Source organism: Manis pentadactyla, chromosome 6 (genome assembly GCF_030020395.1).
Source record: "Manis pentadactyla isolate mManPen7 chromosome 6, mManPen7.hap1, whole genome shotgun sequence".
Classification (NCBI taxonomy): domain Eukaryota; kingdom Metazoa; phylum Chordata; class Mammalia; order Pholidota; family Manidae; genus Manis; species Manis pentadactyla.
Window position 1 is genome coordinate 35827920 of NC_080024.1, and position 17468 is coordinate 35845387.

Sequence of the window (17468 nt, forward strand, 5' to 3'; positions counted from 1 at the left end):
TTCTCCAATAGAGGCTTTGCAAAATTCTTGCTGCTAATTCCTCATTCACCTGAGAATGGGTTCTCTTTGCTGCTGCCCGTTTCTCACATCTGAGTATCGTAGGAAAATCCTTCTTCAGTCCTTTTTGCTGTTCATAACTTGTGTTGTCTTTGGAATAAAGAATTTCCAGATTGGATCTGGACTGGAAAAGTTCACCCATCTGTTCATAAATCCTTAGACTTTGATCCTTCAAATGCTTGCAAACACTGGAGGTTTTATGGTTAATCTTTTGTTCCCTTTCTTCCTCTGCCTGGGATGCTCTTCCCAGCGTCTTTGTCCACTTACTTCTAACTCAGGGGTCCTGGAACTCCTGGGGGTAGCTAAGGGCCTCTCTCCTCTGTGCTCCCATAGCACTTTGTGCATGCCTCTTAGAGTATTATGTTTAAATTATTTGCTTATATGTCTGTCTTCCCCCTAGACTGTAAGTTCCTTGAAGGCAAGGAGGATTTCTCTTCATTTTTATTCCTTTTGAATCCAGTATAGTGTATGGTATGTAGTGGTATCTCAATAGTGTTTATTGAGCAAATTAATGTTCACTGTGGTTTAAAGGGGCTCTCAAGGGGCATTCAACCATAGATGGTTAAAATTAGAAAAGTAGGGCATCACAACTGACAGTCTGTTAGGGGCTGCAGTATGACTGACAAATGCATCTACATTTTACATACTGTCTGAAAAAAAAAGTACCAGTTTTATTGCAATCAACAATTTGTCCTGCCAGTACTGTGAATTGTGGTTGTATAAGAAATTAGAATGTCATAAGCACTTTTTCTCCTGTTGTATTTGCTCAAGTACAGAATCAAGGTGTTTGACAAGTGATTTGGGTTTTCAATGTATAGTGTTTTCTGCAAAATTATTTGCTCCTTACCAGTTTTGTTCCTCTCTAAAGATTTATTCATACCAATTGCCTGTTCTAAAATTGCCTTTATCTCCTCTTTACTTTAATACTTAGTGATTTCCTGTTGTGAAATAGGAAAGCAATGATGTTTCAGGCTTTTTCTTTCTTTAATTGAAATATAGTACATACAGTATTATATTAGTGTCAGTTATACAACACAGTGATTTAACAATTACATAATTATGAAGTGCTCACCATGGTAAGTGTACTTAGCATCTGTCACCATACAAAGTTACTACAGTATTTTTGACTATGTTGCTTATGCTGTATTTGTCATGCCTGTGACTTTATTATTGGAAGTTTATACCTCTTTATCCCCTTCATCTATTTTGCCCAGTTCCCTACCAACTCCCCTTTGGCAACATTAGTTCATTCTGTATTTATGTGTCTATTTCTGTTTTTTTTTTTATTAATTTGTTTTCTTTTTAGATTTATAAGTGAAATCATATGGTATTTGTCTTTCTATGCCTGGTTTATTTCACTTAGCATAATACCCTCTAGGTCCATCCATGTTGTCACACGAGAGATTTCATTCTTTTTTATGGCTGAGTAATATTGCTTTGTACAGGTATACCATATCTTCTTTATCCATTCATCTACTAATGGACACTTAAGTTGCTTCTATATCTTGGCTATTTTAAATAACGCTGCAATAAACACAGGGGTGCATGTGTCTTTTTGAATAAGTGTTTTCATTTTCTTTGGGTAAATACCCAGAGGTAGAATTACTGGGTGTGTGGTATTTCTATTCTTAATATTTTGAGGAACTTCCATACTGCTTTTCATAGTGGCTGTACCAATTTACATCTCCACTGACAGTGTATGAGGGTTCCCTTTTTCCCATATCCTCCAACACTTGTTATTTCTTGTCTTGTTGATGTTAGACATTCTGACTGGTGTGAGCTGTTATCTCACTGTGGTTTTAATTTGCATTCCCCTGATGACTAGTGATGTTGAGCATCTTTTCACTTGTTCGTTGGCCATCTGTATGTCCTCTTTGGAAAATGTCTGTTCAGATCCTCTGCCCATTTTTAATCAGATTAATATTATGTTTTGGTGTTGAGTTGTATGAGTTCTTTATATATTTTGTATATTTATATATGTGTATATTTATACGTATACATCACTTGCAAATATATTCTCCCATTCAGTAGGTTGCCTTTTTATTGTTGCTGATGGTTTCCTTTGCTGTGCAGCAGCTCTTTAGTTTGTGGTAGTCCTCTGAGGTTTTTCATTACAGGTGTTCAATAGGTATCTGCATCTCACTGAGAGGCATTTTTCATACTATTCTTTTGTATTTCCAGATCTCACTGTATCCAAGAAAATTCTAGGACCCTGAACATGTGCTCTATATTCAGCATAAAGAATCTGATTATCCAGAAGATGATCTAGTAAAGCACATTATAAATTCCTTTTTATTAGCAAATCCTTAACTTCATGAGTGTGCATGTATTTGTTTGCTAGGGCTGCGGTAACAAAACAAATTTGTTACCTCACAGTTCTGGAAGCTAAAAGTCTAAGCTCAAGATGTTGGCAGGTTTTACTTCTTCCCCCTACTCCTTGGCTTGTCTCCTACCAGTGTGTTCACCTAGTCTCCCTTCTGTGCTTGTCTCTGTCCTAATTAATTTTTATCAGGACACCACTCATCCTGGATTAGGGCCCACCCCTATGACATCATTTCCCATCACTTCAGAGGCCCTATCCCATAACCAGTCACACTCTGAGGTACTGGGGATTAGGATTTAGGACCTCAACATATGAATTTTAGGTGGGGACAGAGTTTAGCCTATAACAGTGAGTAAATATGGCAGTTTGAATATCCCACTCAGATATTATAGAGATTCTTAAGTTGTTGTGACTATTCAATAAATACATGTCAGCTTTTTCCCTTTTTATAGCTAAAAATGCTGCCTTCCTTTCTGCTCACAACTTTCTCCTTGGTTTCTTGAAGCCACTGGCTTCCCCAGAATGTTTGGTGAGGAAGGAATTGCTAGTAGCGCTCCTCTCTTGGAATTCTGGGATAAATGTTTTGTCATAAAACAAAAGGTGACTTGGATACTTTTTCTTTAAAGTAATAAAAAGGCTACAGAATTTATTGAGAGCTTCTTTTGGATGACTCACTGTGTTATAATTATCACAACAAGCCTGCAGAGTAGATGTTGTTATCCCTACTTAATATACAAGGAAACTGACGCTTGGAGAGAGAAAGTGATTTGCCCTGGATACTTCTTATATTGCCTTTTCTCCTTTAAGGCGCCTGTTTGGTACTAAAGGACTATCAATTGTGAGATTAGAAATGTGGGAAAGTAGTGAAGGATATATCAAGCTCATAAGCACTCAACTTGGCAGCAGTCCAAGACTTAAGGGTCCCAGAAGTTATGGACTCCATGGAATTCTACATGGCAGAGATCTGAAGGCATAGCTCCATCTACCTCTTAAACTGGGCTGACTTGACTGAGTTACTTTTGGCCAGACCTTTGGACTGTGGCCTAGATTGAGTAACGGTTGTCTTGGTAACCCTGATTCAGAGGTGAACTCAAAAGAAAGGTCAGGATAGGTGATAGGAACACAAGGAATATGTATTACCAAAAATTTTTTTGATAGGATCATGGCAAAGTATTACTGGGAGCTGCTTACAACAACGTAGGCCAGGGGTTCCTTAATCTAGCTAAGTATCGGAATACCCTGGGAGCTTTCAAAGCACAGTGCCTAGGTTCCAGTCCTAGAGACTTTATTGAGAGTGGCATGGGCCTCAACATCCCACATTTCTTATTTTTAACAGTTACCTGAGTAAATCTGACATACAGCTAAAGTTAACAAGAACTGATGAGCTGGCCATAGACTGGCAACTACAGCCCATGAGCTAAATCTGGCCTGCTCCGTTTTTGTATGACTCCTAAAATGAGAGTGGTTTCTACACTTTGAAGTGGTTAGAAAAAAACTCACAACAATAAGTGTATTTTGTGATACATGAAAATTATATGAAATTTAAATTTCAGTGTTGACATAATTCAGATTTTACTGGCTATCCATGCTCATTGACTTCTGTATTGTCTGACCGCTTTCACACTGCAGCAGCAGAGCTGAGTAGCTGCAGGAGGCCTACGAAGTCTGAACTGTTGACTGTACGGCCCTTCAGAGCAAAGAGTTACTGACCTCTGAGTTAGGCTGAATTGAATTCATCAGCAAAGCTGGTTTAGAATTTAAAAAGGAGATGTAGGTTTGTGTAACGTGTGTTTATGTGGTACATTTTACATTTTAATTTCCCGTGCACTTTTTTTTTGTTTCCTAGCAGAGGGATCTTGCTTTATGGATTTCTACCAAGTTTGTTCAACACCTTTTTTATTAAACAGGAGTGGAAAATACTTTTTTCCTCAAAACATAAAAGGACAAAGAATATATTGTTCACAGAATAACCCAGACCTTTCAGTACTGAAGTTATCCTAAATCTCTTCTAATATGCATTTCCTACCCATCCCCACTCCCTTAACTCCTTTTCTGTCTTTCCCTCCTTCTTCTGTTCCATATTTGTGGTTAATACCAGCTGGATGCCTCAGAGCGTTTTCTTCCTTGATCTAGTGTTGGAAAAAGAGAACAATGTTTATAGGAATGATTTTAATATAAAATTACAGTTGAGCAAGATTAGAAAAATACTACTGATTGCCATTACCGTTTTCTTTCTTTTACCTTCTAGTTTTCATCCCTCTGAATTTAAGAAACAAGAAAACCATTAGGGTTAGGAAAATTAGCAGCAAATGGAACATAAAGGAGAAAGAGAAACCCCTCCCATCAGGCTGTGTTTTGTACAGAGAAGCAACCCTGTTTGTTCCAAACCAGCCTGTCCAGTTCAGAGTGAGAGAGATCATAACTTTATGCTTGGATGCACCACTTGAGGCCTTTATTTTGTTTTCTTATAATTTTGGTAATGGAGATTGTGAAGAGGAAAGCAAGAGGTTGATACATATCAGTTTTGTAAGCTTATGCTATCGTGGATATTTTTTAAAGTAATGAACATGTAGCAGTTGAACTGATGGTGTTGGGGTGATGGGTTTGCTCTCCCCGGTTCCTGTCCCGGCCGCAACAAAGAATTGAAGGGCAGAGACACAGCAGTGAAGAATGAAAGTCTTATTCGAATATACTCTGAGGAACAGGCTAGAGTCAAGGTAGATAAAGGCAGGTTTACTTGCTTGTCTGGAGTAGGACAGAGTGAAGACTTAATGCTTAAAGTCTGGAAAATGGAATGGAATAGCAGGTGACAAAGGCCACACTGGGAGAGCATAGAGACCAAGTGTAGTGAGTTGAGCAGTAAAATGTCTTTTGAAAATACACACTCAAAGAGAGAAGAGCGCAGGCAACCTCAGAGAGGATGAGGCGCACCCAAAAGCTGGGATTCTGTCTTTTAAAGCTTTCAAGAATGAGGCAAAGGTAAAGGGTTGGAGGCACAGTCCTGTTAAGTGGTCTCATCTCATGATTCTTTCTCTGCTGACACAATATGTCATTGTCTGTAGCTAGTCCTCTAGGTAATTCTGTAGGACAAACTGTTTGTTTCTAACATAGTGGCCACTCCCAAGTACTGGGAACACATCAGTTAAGACTGCTTGCCTTGCTTTAAGATAAGTCTTTGTCCTTATTATGCCAGTCTTGGCATTTTCAGGAAAATTAATCATGATGCTTGTTCCTTGTCTCTGCCCTGTCTCAGCTGCATTAGCTGGAGCAAGTCTCAAGGTCAGCCTAGATTCAGAGCATGTGGAATGAACTCACACTGCAAAGGGCTTGAGTCCTTTCTAGCTCTCTGGCTTAATCTGATTAGCCCCCTGAGTTCTTGGTGGGCCTCACCCTCTTTTCATCCTGCTCATATCTGTCTTTCTTCCTAACAACAGGAAAAAGTGTTTGATTTTCCAATAGTTTATTACGCATCACTGGATGGTAATTTTCAATGACGATGAAGAGTCTTCTTGTGAAACTGCTTGTTGTCTTGGGTATTGCAAGTGAGGCCACATTCATATTTACGTGTCCTATTTTGATCCAGTTCTTCCCCCATCATAGTGAAATGGCTACAATCCCAGGCATATTTACCCTACAGCCACCTGTAAGGAAGCCAGCAACATCATTATAGATGGCAATGTGCCCAGACTATCTTAAAAAGTATAGTCTCTGCTACTAATTAAGTTTCAGTAAGGGTAATGTTCACTTTTATATTAACAAGTGTTCTGAAAAGGCTGAAGGTAGATGTAAGTCCAGAGAGAGGAAATCCCAGGGAAAATACCTCTAAAACTGTTATCAGTCAAAGGGAGAAATAAAGTTTAAAACCCATTTATTGCTTACAAACCACAGTCCAGGGCCATCTCTTCTACTGTGGCAGAAGCAAGCCAGGACCTCCCCCTAACCTCTCAGGTTTAGATAAGCCCTCAGCTGCCCAGTTAATTACCCACTGATATCGAGATGAACTTCTCTCCACCTCCGAGAAATGCCTGTTGATATGCATATGCATTAAAGCGAGGTGAGATATTCTGGAAATATTACAATTTTACCTACAGTAGATATGTTAGAAGCAATCTTCTTATTCCTAAGAGTTCATGGTTAAATTTAATTGTCCTTTACCTTCCCACTCCTAAATTTGGAACACTGTCTGCTGGATGATGGATGGTTTGGGCTGGGGAAAAAGTGGGTAATATTTGCATGTTTTCTGTCTCATGATGGGGCCTCAATTATTTTTCTTTTTTAGGGTTCTGTACATTGGCCTGGCCTGCAATACAGCTCGCTATATTTATATTTCCTACCTGGAAAATGCCTGGACTGTTCTCCCCATGGAAGTTCTTCAAGGTAAGTTAACAGCAGGAATTAGAATTACTTTTCCACCTGACTGATCTATGACTATGTAAAAATTCAGTAGCCTTCAGCATCTGACTGACAAAGGAAGGGAGGACCCAGTCTTTATGATTTATGGAGTGGTTATTAAGGAAGAGGTGACATCAGGGGTGGGTGGTTCTTCAGTTACTCTGAGTGTTCTGTGTTTATTGAGCCAGACAAAGCTGGATTTGTCCACACCCTTGTGATTAAACAAAGAAAGAGCAACTCTGGAATAAATACAATTGTTAGGCGTGCACATCCAAAGGTGGTTTGTAATGTAAAACATTTTAGTATTTCTGTTTTTTAGGTTACTTAAACTTATTGAGAAAAGACTGTCATAATTATTTACATCTTTGGTTACTTTTATCACATCTACTGGTTTATAACTAAAGCTCTTTGGTCAAGCTGTTGTTACCCCATGAACCTTTTAAATCTTTGCTCAAATATCCTGACCTGAGTTCTTCTCTTTGCTTCACTGTTTTTCTTCAACATAAAACTGAAAAAAATATTTACGAGGCTCTTGCCATTTGACTTAACAGCAGTGAAAACATGGATTTCTGTTCAAGCTCATGGCCATGTTAGCTCATGGAGACAGACTATATCCTGAAAACTCCTGTTAATAGCTTGACTAAACCACTTCGTGGTTGGAATGATGATTAAAATAAAGGTTCAGGACAAGATCATTGGAGTTGAGATCTTCAGGGACAGCGCAAGTTCCTAAATCATTAATTGTACTAAATAGTCTGATTATATACAATTTCATTAGTTTCATCGACTGCCGTTGTAATTTTCTCTAACTCTAAGAATGCACATGCAGGACAGTCAACATAATTACTTATCATGATATCCAAAATGAAAAACTCACACAATTATGTATCTAAACAAAATATACAAAATGCAAGCTCATTCATCAAGTCCCATCGTGGCAGCCTACCAGAATTGAAAGAAGATATATTTATAAAAACTCAAATATATACATGATTTAAAGATGCTTTTCTCACGTCTGATGCAATGGTATAACTGGTGAAAGGAGATTTTGTTTATAAACATAGGGAAAATGTAAATTTGGTCTTAGAATAAGAAATTATTTGTAATAATCAGAACTCTGGAAGAGTCTTGAGGTGGGGCACCCATCTCACCATTGTGTCATTTAGGAATAAGAATGCACTAAATATGAACTGCAACAAAGAATTGTGCAATAACAACATATATGCAATGCAATTCTAAGATTTCTTAGCTCTAGTTCCTATTTTGTTATGTGAGGCCTGATTTAACTGCTGTATTTATTGATATGCCACTGTGCAGATTCCATTAAAAAAGGAAATTGGTATGCCTACAGAAAAGAAAGTATATTGCAATAATATGTGAATATACCTTTTTTCTCCTTTTTATTTTTTTATTAAGGTATCATTGACATACAGTGTTATGAAGGTTTCACATGAGCAACATTGTGGTTACTACATTCACCCATATTATCAAGTCCCCACCTCACCCCATTGCAATTACTGTCCATCAGCATCGTAAGATGTTATACAGTCATTATTTGTCTTCTCAGTGCTATACAGCCTTTCTCGTGAACCCACTACATTGTGTGCTAATCATAATGCGCCTTAATCCCCTTCTCTCTCTCTCCCTCCTGACCCACCCTCCACACCCACTCCCCTTTGGTAACTTCTAGTCCCTTCTTGGAGTCTATGAGTCTGCTGCTATTTTATTTCTTCAGTTTTGCTTTATTGTTATACGCCACAAATGAGTGAAATCATTTGCTATTTGTCTTTCTCCGCCTGGCTTATTTTGCTGAGCATAATACCCTCTAGCTCCATCCAAGTTGTTGCAAATAGTAGGATGTTTTCTTCTTATGGCTGAATAATATTCCATTTGGTATACCTATCACCTTGTCTTTATCCATTCATCTATTGATAGACACTTAGGTTGCTTCCATGTCTTGGCTATTGTAAATAGTGCTGAGGTAAACGTAGGGGTGCATATGTCTTTTTGAATCTGTGATACTGTTTACGTCAGGTAAACTCCTAGGAGTGGTTTTCCTGAGTCAAATAGTATTCCTATTTTTAGTTTTTGAGGAACCTCCATATTGTTTTCCACAATGGTTGAACTAATTTACATTCCCACCAGCAGTGTTGGAGGGTTCCCCTTTCTCCGCAACCTCACCACCATTTCTTGTTGTCTTTTGAATGTTGGCCATCCTAACTAGTGTGAAGTGATACTCATTGTAGTTTTAATTTGCATTTTCCTGATGATTAGTGATGGTGGAACATCTTTTCAAGTGTCTGTTGGCCATCCATATTTTTTCTTTGGAAAAGTGTCTGTTCAGGTCCTCCACCTATTTTGTGATCAGGTTATTTGTTTTTTGGGTGTTGAGGCATATGAGTTCTTAATGTATTTTGGATGTTAACCATTTACCAGATGAGTCACTTATGAATATATTCTCCCATACTGTAGGATGCCTTTCTGTTCTGCTGATGGTGTCCTTTGCTGTCCAGAAGCTTTTTTGGTTTGAAGTAGTCCCATTTGTTCATTTTTGCTTTTGTTTCCCTTGCCCGAGAAGATGTGTTCAGGAAAAAGTTGCTCATTTTTATGTTCAAGAGATTTTTGCCTATGTTTTCTTTTAAGAGTTTTATGGATTCATGACTTAGATTCAGGTCTTTGATCCATTTCAACTTTACTTTTGTGTATGGGTTTAGACAATAATCCAGTTTCATTCTTTTACATGTAGCTGTCCAGTTTTGCCAAAAACAGTTGTTGAGGAGGCTGTCATTTCCCTATTGTATATCCGTACCTCCTTTATCGTGTATTAATTGGCTGTGTATGTGTGGGTTTATGTCTGGGCTCTTTATTCTGTTCCACTGATCTTTGGGTCTGTTCTTGTGCCAGTACCAAATTGTCTTGATTACTGTGGCTTTGTAGTAGTGCTTGAAGTCAGGGAGTGTAATCCCCCCAGCTTCATTCTTCCATCTCAGGGTTTCTTTGGCTATTTGGGGTCTTTTGTGATTCCATATGAATTTTAGAACTATTTGTTCTAGTTCGGTTCTAGTTTGTTGAAGAATGCTGTTGGTATTTTGATAGGGATTGCATTGAATCTGTAAATTGCTTTAGGCAGGATGGCCATTTTGACACTATTAATTCTTCCTATTCATGAACACAGGATGTATTTCCATTTATTGGTGTCTTCTTTAATCTCTCTCATGAGTGTCTTGTAGTTAGGTTTATTCCTACTTATTTTATTCTTTTTGATGCAATTATAAATGGAATTGTTTTCCTGATTTCTCTTTCTCCTAGTTCATCATTAGTATATAGGAATGGAACAGATTTCTGTGTATTAATTTTGTATCCTGCATCTTCACTGAATCCAGTTATTACTTCTAGTAGTTTTTTGGTGGATTCTTTAGGGTTTTCTATATACAATGTCATGTCATCTGCAAAAAGTGAGAGTTTAGCTTTTTCCTCACCAATTTGGATGCCTTTTATCTCTCTGTGTTATCTGATTGCTGTGGCTAGGACCTCCAGTACTATGTTGAATAAAAGTGGTGAGAGTGGACATCCTTGTCTAGTTCCCAATCTTAGAGGAAAAGCTTTCAGCTTTTTGCTGTTAAGTATGATGTTAGTTGTGGGTTTGTCATATATGGCCTTTATTATGTTGAGGTACTTGCCCTCTATACCCATTTTGTTGAGAGTTTTCATCATAAATGGATGTCGAATTTTGTCAAATACTTTTTCAGCATCTATAGAGATGATCATATGATTTTTGTCCTTTTTGTGTATGATGTTGATAGATTTTCGAATATTGTACCATTCTTGCATTCCTGGAATAAATCCCACTTGATCATGATGGATAATCTTTTTGATGTAGTTTTGAATTTTGTTAGCTAATATTTTGTTGAGTATTTTTGCATCTATGCTCATCATGGATATTGGACTGTAATTTTCTTTTTTTGTGTGGTGTCTTTTCCTGGTTTTGGCATTAGAGTGATACTGGCCTCATAGAATGAGTTTGGAAGTATTTCCTCCTCTTCTACTTTTTGGAATACTTTAATAAGGAGGACAGGTTAGGTCTTCTCTAAATGTTTGATAAAACTCAGCAGTGAAGCCATCTGATCCAGGGATTTTGTTCTTAGGTAGTTTTTTGATAACCAATTCAGTCTCATGGCTAGTAATTGGTATGTTCTGATTTTCTGTTTCTTCCTGGGTCAGTCTTGGAAGTTTGTATTTTCCTAGAAAGTTGTTGATTTCTTCTAAGTTATCCAGTTTGTTAGCATATAATTTTTCATGGTATTCTCTAACAATACTTTGTATTTCTTGGTGTCCGAAGTGATTTTTTCCTTTCTCACTTCTGAATCTGTTTGTGTGTACACTCTTTTATTCTTGATAGGTCTGGCTATAGGTTTATCTATTCTGTTTTCTCAAAGAAAGAGCTCCTTGGTTTCATTGATTCTATTGTTTTATTCTTCTCAATTTTAGGTATTTCTGCTCTGATCTTTATTATGTCCCTCCTTCTACTAATTTTAGGCCTCGTTTGTTCTTCTTTTTATAGTTTCATTAATTGTGAGTTTAGACTGTTCGTTTGGAATTGTTCATCTTTCCTGAGGTAGGCCTGTATTGCAATATACTTTCCTCTTAGCACGGCCTTGGCTGTGTCCCACAGATTTTGGGGTTTTGAGTTGTTGTTTTCATTTGTCTCCATATATTGCTTGATCTCTGTTTTTATTTGGTCATTGATCCATTGTTTATTTAGGAACATGTTGTTAAACATCCATGTGTTTGAGGGCATTTTTGTTTTCTTTGTGTAATTTTTTTCTAGTTTCATACCTTTGTGGTCTGAGAAGCTGCTTGGTACAATTTCAATCCTTCTGAATTTACTGAGGCTCTTTCTGTGGCCTAGTATATGATCTATTCTTGAAAATGTCCCATCTGTACTTGAGAAGATTCTGTATCCTGCTGCTTTTGGGTGGAGTGTTCTGTAGATGTCTGTTAGGTCCATCTGTTCTATTGTGTTGTTCAGTGCCCCTGTCTCTTTATTTTCTGTCTGGTTGATCTGTTCTTTGGAGTGAGTGGAGTGTTGAAGTCTCCTAAAATGAATGCATTGCATTCTATTTCCCCCTTTAATTCTGTTAGTGTTTGTTTCACATATTAGGTGCTCCTATATTGGGTGCACAGATATTTATAATGGTTATATCCTCTCGTTCGACTGACCCCTTTATCATTATGTAAAGTCTTCTTTATGTATTGTTACTTTTTTTGTTTTGAAGTCTATTTTGTCTGATACAAGTACTGCAACTCCTGCTTTTTTCTCCCCATTAGTTGCATGAAATATCTTTGGGTTTGAAGTGAGTCTCTTGTAGGCAGCATATAGACAGGCCTTGTTTTTTTATCCATTCTGTAACTGTATGTCTTTTGATTGATGCATTCAGTCCATTTACATTTAGGGTGATTATTGACAGATATATACTTATTGCTATTGCAGTCTTTAGATATGTGGTTACCAAAGGTTCAAGGACAGCTTCTTTACTGTCTAATAGACTAACTTAACTTGCTTATGATGCTGTTTGAAACATAATCTAAAGGCCCTTTTTTTTCCTTCTTTTTTCTTCCTCCTCCACTCCTTATATATTAGGTGTCATATTCTGTACTCTTTGTGTATCTACTTACTGACTTTGTGGGTAGTTTATTTCATTTTGTATTTGCTTAGTAATTAATTGGTCTACTTCCTTTACTGTGGTTTTGTTTTCTCTGCTGACAGCTACTTAGCCTTAGGAGCACTTCCATGTATAGCAGTCCCTTTAAAATGCACTGTAGAGACAGTTTTTGGGAGGTAAATTCCTTCAACTTTTGCTTATATGGTAATTGTTTAATCCCTCCTTCAAATTTAAATGATAGTCTTGTTGGATAGAGTATTCTTGGTTCGAGGCTCTTCTGTTTCATATATCATGTCACTCCCTTCCATCCTGTAAGGTTTCAGCTGAGAAGTCTGATGATAGCCTGATAGGTTTTCCTTTGTATCTGACCTTTTTTCTCTCTGTGGCTGCTTTTTATACTTTCTCCTTGTCCTTGATCTTTGCCATTTTAATTATTACATGTCTTTGTGTTTTCTTCCTTGGATCCCTTGTGTTGGGAGATCTGTGCACTTCCATGACCTGAGAGAATATTTCCTCACACAGATTGGGGAAGTTTACAGCAATTATTTCTTCAAAGAGACTTTCTATCTCTTTATTCTCTCTTCTTCTTCTGGTACCCCTGTAATGTGAATATTTTTCCATTTGTATGGTCACACAGTTCTCTTATTATTCTTTCATTCCTAGAGATGCTTTTTTCTCTCTCTTCCTCAGCTTCTTTGTATTCCTGTTCTCTAATTTATTTTCCATTTACTGTCTCCTCTACCTCATCTAATCTCCTTTTAAATCCCTTGATTGTTTGTTTCATTTCAGATAATATATTTTTCAAAGTTTCTATCTCTTTCTTGAAGTCCTCCCTGAGATCTTGAATATTATTCTGTAGCTCTGTGGGCATGTTTATGATTTTTATTTTGAAATCTTTATCAAGAAGATTGGTGATTTCAGTTTCATTTAGTCTCTTTCTGGTGTTTGAGGGATTATGGTTTGTACAAGATCCTTTTGCTGTTTCATATTTTTGATGGTTTCTATGGAATAATACCTTTTTGTAGGCACTGCCCCCAGTGCCAAGACACTGTGCTCTTTGGAGCTGCCCAGGACCTGGCACAAAGGTGGGGTTGGGGGGGTTTCAGGGATGTGGCACCAGTGCCTGCCAGGAGGAAAGAGCTATTTCCTGCTTTCTTGCTGCAGTGCCTGCCTCCACTGCCAGGGCTAGAGGGCTGAGCACACAGGGAAGAGCCTCTGTGCTATCCCCCTCTAGCTGCTGAGGTGGGGCTGCCCTCCAGATGGCTTGGCACCATGCCAGGGGCAATAGGTGTGTGGACCAATGCCTGCTGGGATGAAGGAGCAGCAGGCTGAATATTGCAGTGGGTGGCCTCAGTCCTGTTATCAGCCAGGGGGATGGAGTGCCTGAAGCTCTTTAAAGTTCCCAACCTGCTGGGCTGAGTGTGCCAGGATGATTTTGTCCACCTGTCCTTTCTCCTGAGCAGCAAGCTCTGTGTAATCCTTGCCCCTTAAGCAGCCTTCTTGCTGTTGGGAAGTCTCTCAGAGTGCCCACCTTTCTCTTGTCCCAGAGCAGCCAGTTGTGTGTACCTGTTCTCCACAAGTGGCTGGAATCTCAGTCTAAGTACTCCACCAGTTTATGCTTTCCAACCTTTCTAATCTCCAGAGCACCATGTAATGTGGGTGCATGCTCTCAGAGCACACCTCCAGAGGTGGATATTTAGCAGTCCTGGGCTTCTACTCCCTCCTCGCTCTGTTTCTCTTCCTCCTGCTGGTGAGCTTGGGTGGGGGATTTGGGTCCTGCTGGATCATGGCTTTGCTACTTTACCTTTTTCTGGGAGGCCTTCTCTTTTTCCCAGATGCAGGCAGTCTGTTAGTCTTCTCTCAGGTTCCTTTTTCAGGATTAGTTGTATTTGCTGTATTTTCCTGTTTTTTATATGGTTTGGGGAGGAGATTTCTGCCTCACTTCTCATGCTGCCATATTTTTCTGCTCCCCACCCCTGCTTTTTCTCCTTTTAATTAGATGGAAAAGGACAGTTTGCCTAAGTGATACAAGTGAGCAGAAGAGAGAAACTTTTTAATGAAATGGTGGAAGAAACAGCACAGTGTTGTAAGAGGGGAATAAACAAATGCTCTTGTGAATTGAAAAACTCTTTTTTCCTGCTAATTTATTAAAGATATATTAAATAGCTACTAAGAGTCAGGCAGCATGCTGGGTGCTGGGAATGTGATTAAAGAAAACAACAACAATATATTAACTTAGGCCCCAATGTCTCACCATCTGTTCTGGAAGCCAGATGTGTAAACACATGATTACTACAATGTGTATTAGATGGAATTAGAAAAATGTGCCAAGTAACAGAGAAGGAGCTCCATGGTAGGAATGATTAGTGTTGTGAAGCAGGGAGTGAGAGGGTAAAGATACTATTAAAATATTCCTCAGGAAAATCACACATGAGCTAAATTTTGAAGGGTGAATAGGAATCCACCAGGTGGCCTAAAGAGAATGGGCATTTTAGCTAGAGAAAATGCCATAGAGCCAAATGCCAAAGCTCAGAGGTAAAAAGCAGAATGGCACCATCCAGAAACCTAAATGGTATGCCATGGCTAGAGACTGATAGATTTATCACTCCAAGTGACAGATCTGGGACATTTTTATGATACTTATGCATACCTCAGGGCAATCATCCCAGGATTTACGGAGCTCACCATGTTCTGAATTTAAACAGGAATTTTGCTTCCTTGGCAGGCTACAATTTATACCTCTGTGTTTCATTTTATTCTCATAGAAACCTAGTTACTGATCCGAAGCAAGTAAAAAAGGGGATCTGTAAATACAGAGTCTCCTTGTCTAACAGAGGGCTTTGTGACCAGTTCTACAGAGCCTTTTGTGTCTAAAACTATAGGAGACAGTTTCATTCCCTGGCAGAGTTAGTGCTGAGTATTTTTGGCTGTACAACAAAAACAAAATCTCTTGCCTTTGTTTGACCCATGCCCATCCCATGGAAAAAAAGTAGATTATCCATGTGGAATAAATCCTGTGACACAGGAATACACTTCTGACTGAAAAGGTTTGTTTTGCCAGTCTAGATTCCACCTTTACAAATGGTGTCCCAATGACTTCAGAGTCTGTGCTTAAGGCGGTTCTACTTAGGGTGCAGTAAATCAAGAATTGATGAGCCCCCTGTCATGATAGATGCCTCTTAATTCCTTGACCAGAATTGTTACATGATGATTACTAAAGATCTAATCTTAGGAAGTGGAGGACTGGGGAGTGGGATATTGGCTCTCATCATTGATGACCTTGACACTGAACAACACAAGCATTTCCATTCTTTGATTCCCAACTAGTGCCACACAAGAGAGTCGTTTTTAAAAATAGAAGAGGTGAAGTCTGTATCTTTATTCTGTCACCCCTTGCCTGATTCCCAAAACACCATGAGAACTAGTACCTCCTAATGAGCAAATGAAGAGATAAGCGATGTGCTTTATTCCACATCTCCCACTGCGCATCTCTTCCTCTTTGGCATTGCATGTAACTAATGGAAAAGGAGTCCTTATTTTCCTTTATTCCTTGGAGCTCTTGATCATCATTTCAGCACTCATTTCCTCAGGTCATGTTGGTAATAATTAGCAGACAGGAAGCAGATGAAGAGGCCCATAGCAAGGAGGCTATGCAGGTATCTGGGGATCAAGGTAAGACTGCCAGATGCTGTTGGAAATTGTGAAGCCATTTCTCTTCTGTGATCTTTCTCACATTTAGGCTAATGTTCTCTTGAAGCCTTATCTTTTAGCAGTTCAGCTACCATTTGCAGCAAATAAGTTGTTCTGTAGGCAACTGGTGGCACCATATTAAGAAGACAAATGTTTTGCCCACAAGGATTCTACAATTTATTTTAAAAAGAGACAGTGGATCTAAGTGCTTAGAAGCATGGCTGAGTGGAGTAGAGAGTGGATAGTTCATATTTCTCATGATCTCATTCTAAAAACCCTTAGGAATTTTCTCCTTTACTTTTGTACAAGAAACATTTAAATATTTATGACTGTGATTGGGAGTATACACTTTTGATGAAAATCATATTTGTTATGCTTTTTCCTATGTATTGGTTGTAAATCTTTACTAGACTTTATGATGATGTGGTCAAAATTATTCTTGTTATTAAAAATGTGTTTAAGGACAGTTAGGCCAGCCCTGGGCTGCTATGTTATAACTTAAGAAGTCTTTTTGAGGTATTTGATTTAATGGCTGAAGTGCTAAAGAGTGAAAACAAGGTCTGTGTCAGGTTCTTTTCTACAGGGTGCTCAAATCAGTGGGAACCGGGTTAAGATTTTGATGAAAAATGTTTTTTTTAATGTCACCAGGAGGGCTTGAACTGACATGTGTGGAGCTCTGCTTTCTTACTTAATTTGCGTATTCAGCCAAGAACCGTATGTTCCTTCCTCACATGTTCTGGAAGATCATGGAGAAATCATGAAAGGATCACCACGCAGCCTTTATTTGATGGTGGAAATTCCAGACATGATTCCAATCTGTTATTATCCATATTGGAAATTTTCTGTCTGCCTTAACCACTGAAACATATGAATACATAAGATAGACAAATGCTCTAAGTTTAGCATTTCAGCTGATAAATTGGCCTCTGAAACTCACTGGTGTTACTGTGAGAATTAATTTTTTAATTATAATAGTTTTTTAAATTAGAGCAATTTTCTTTGTCATTCTCATGCTTTATAGTTACTAAAAGTTCTTTTTTTTTTTTTTTTTTAATTATTTTTTATTGAAGGGTAGTTGATGCACAGTATTACATTACATTAGTTTCAAGTGTACAACACAGTGGTAGAACATTTATATACATAATTCTAGGTTCCAGCTATCACCCTACCAAGCTGTTACAATATCTTGACTATATTCCTTATGCTATACATTACATCCCGGTTACTTATTTATTTTACCATTGGAAGTCTGTCCTTTTTTTTTTGTGAGGGCATCTCTCATATTTATTGATCAAATGGTTGTTAACGACAATAAAATTCTGTATAGGGGACTCAATGCACAA

General features: G+C 38.2%; 1 protein-coding gene across 5 annotated transcripts in view; it reads left to right on the top strand.

The window, feature by feature from the left end:
- Positions 1–17468, top strand: part of MFSD6 (major facilitator superfamily domain containing 6) — a 101301-nt gene that overhangs the window by 46049 nt on the left and 37784 nt on the right. For all 5 annotated transcript variants that reach the window (XR_005033189.2, XR_005033190.2, XM_057503715.1 and 2 more), the window contains one exon: positions 6660–6757. Coding sequence is in view for 3 of the 5 variants with exons in the window: in XM_057503715.1 (XP_057359698.1) it covers positions 6660–6757 (98 nt within the window). In the remaining 2 variants the exon portion in view is untranslated. The remainder of the gene's footprint in view (positions 1–6659; positions 6758–17468) is intronic.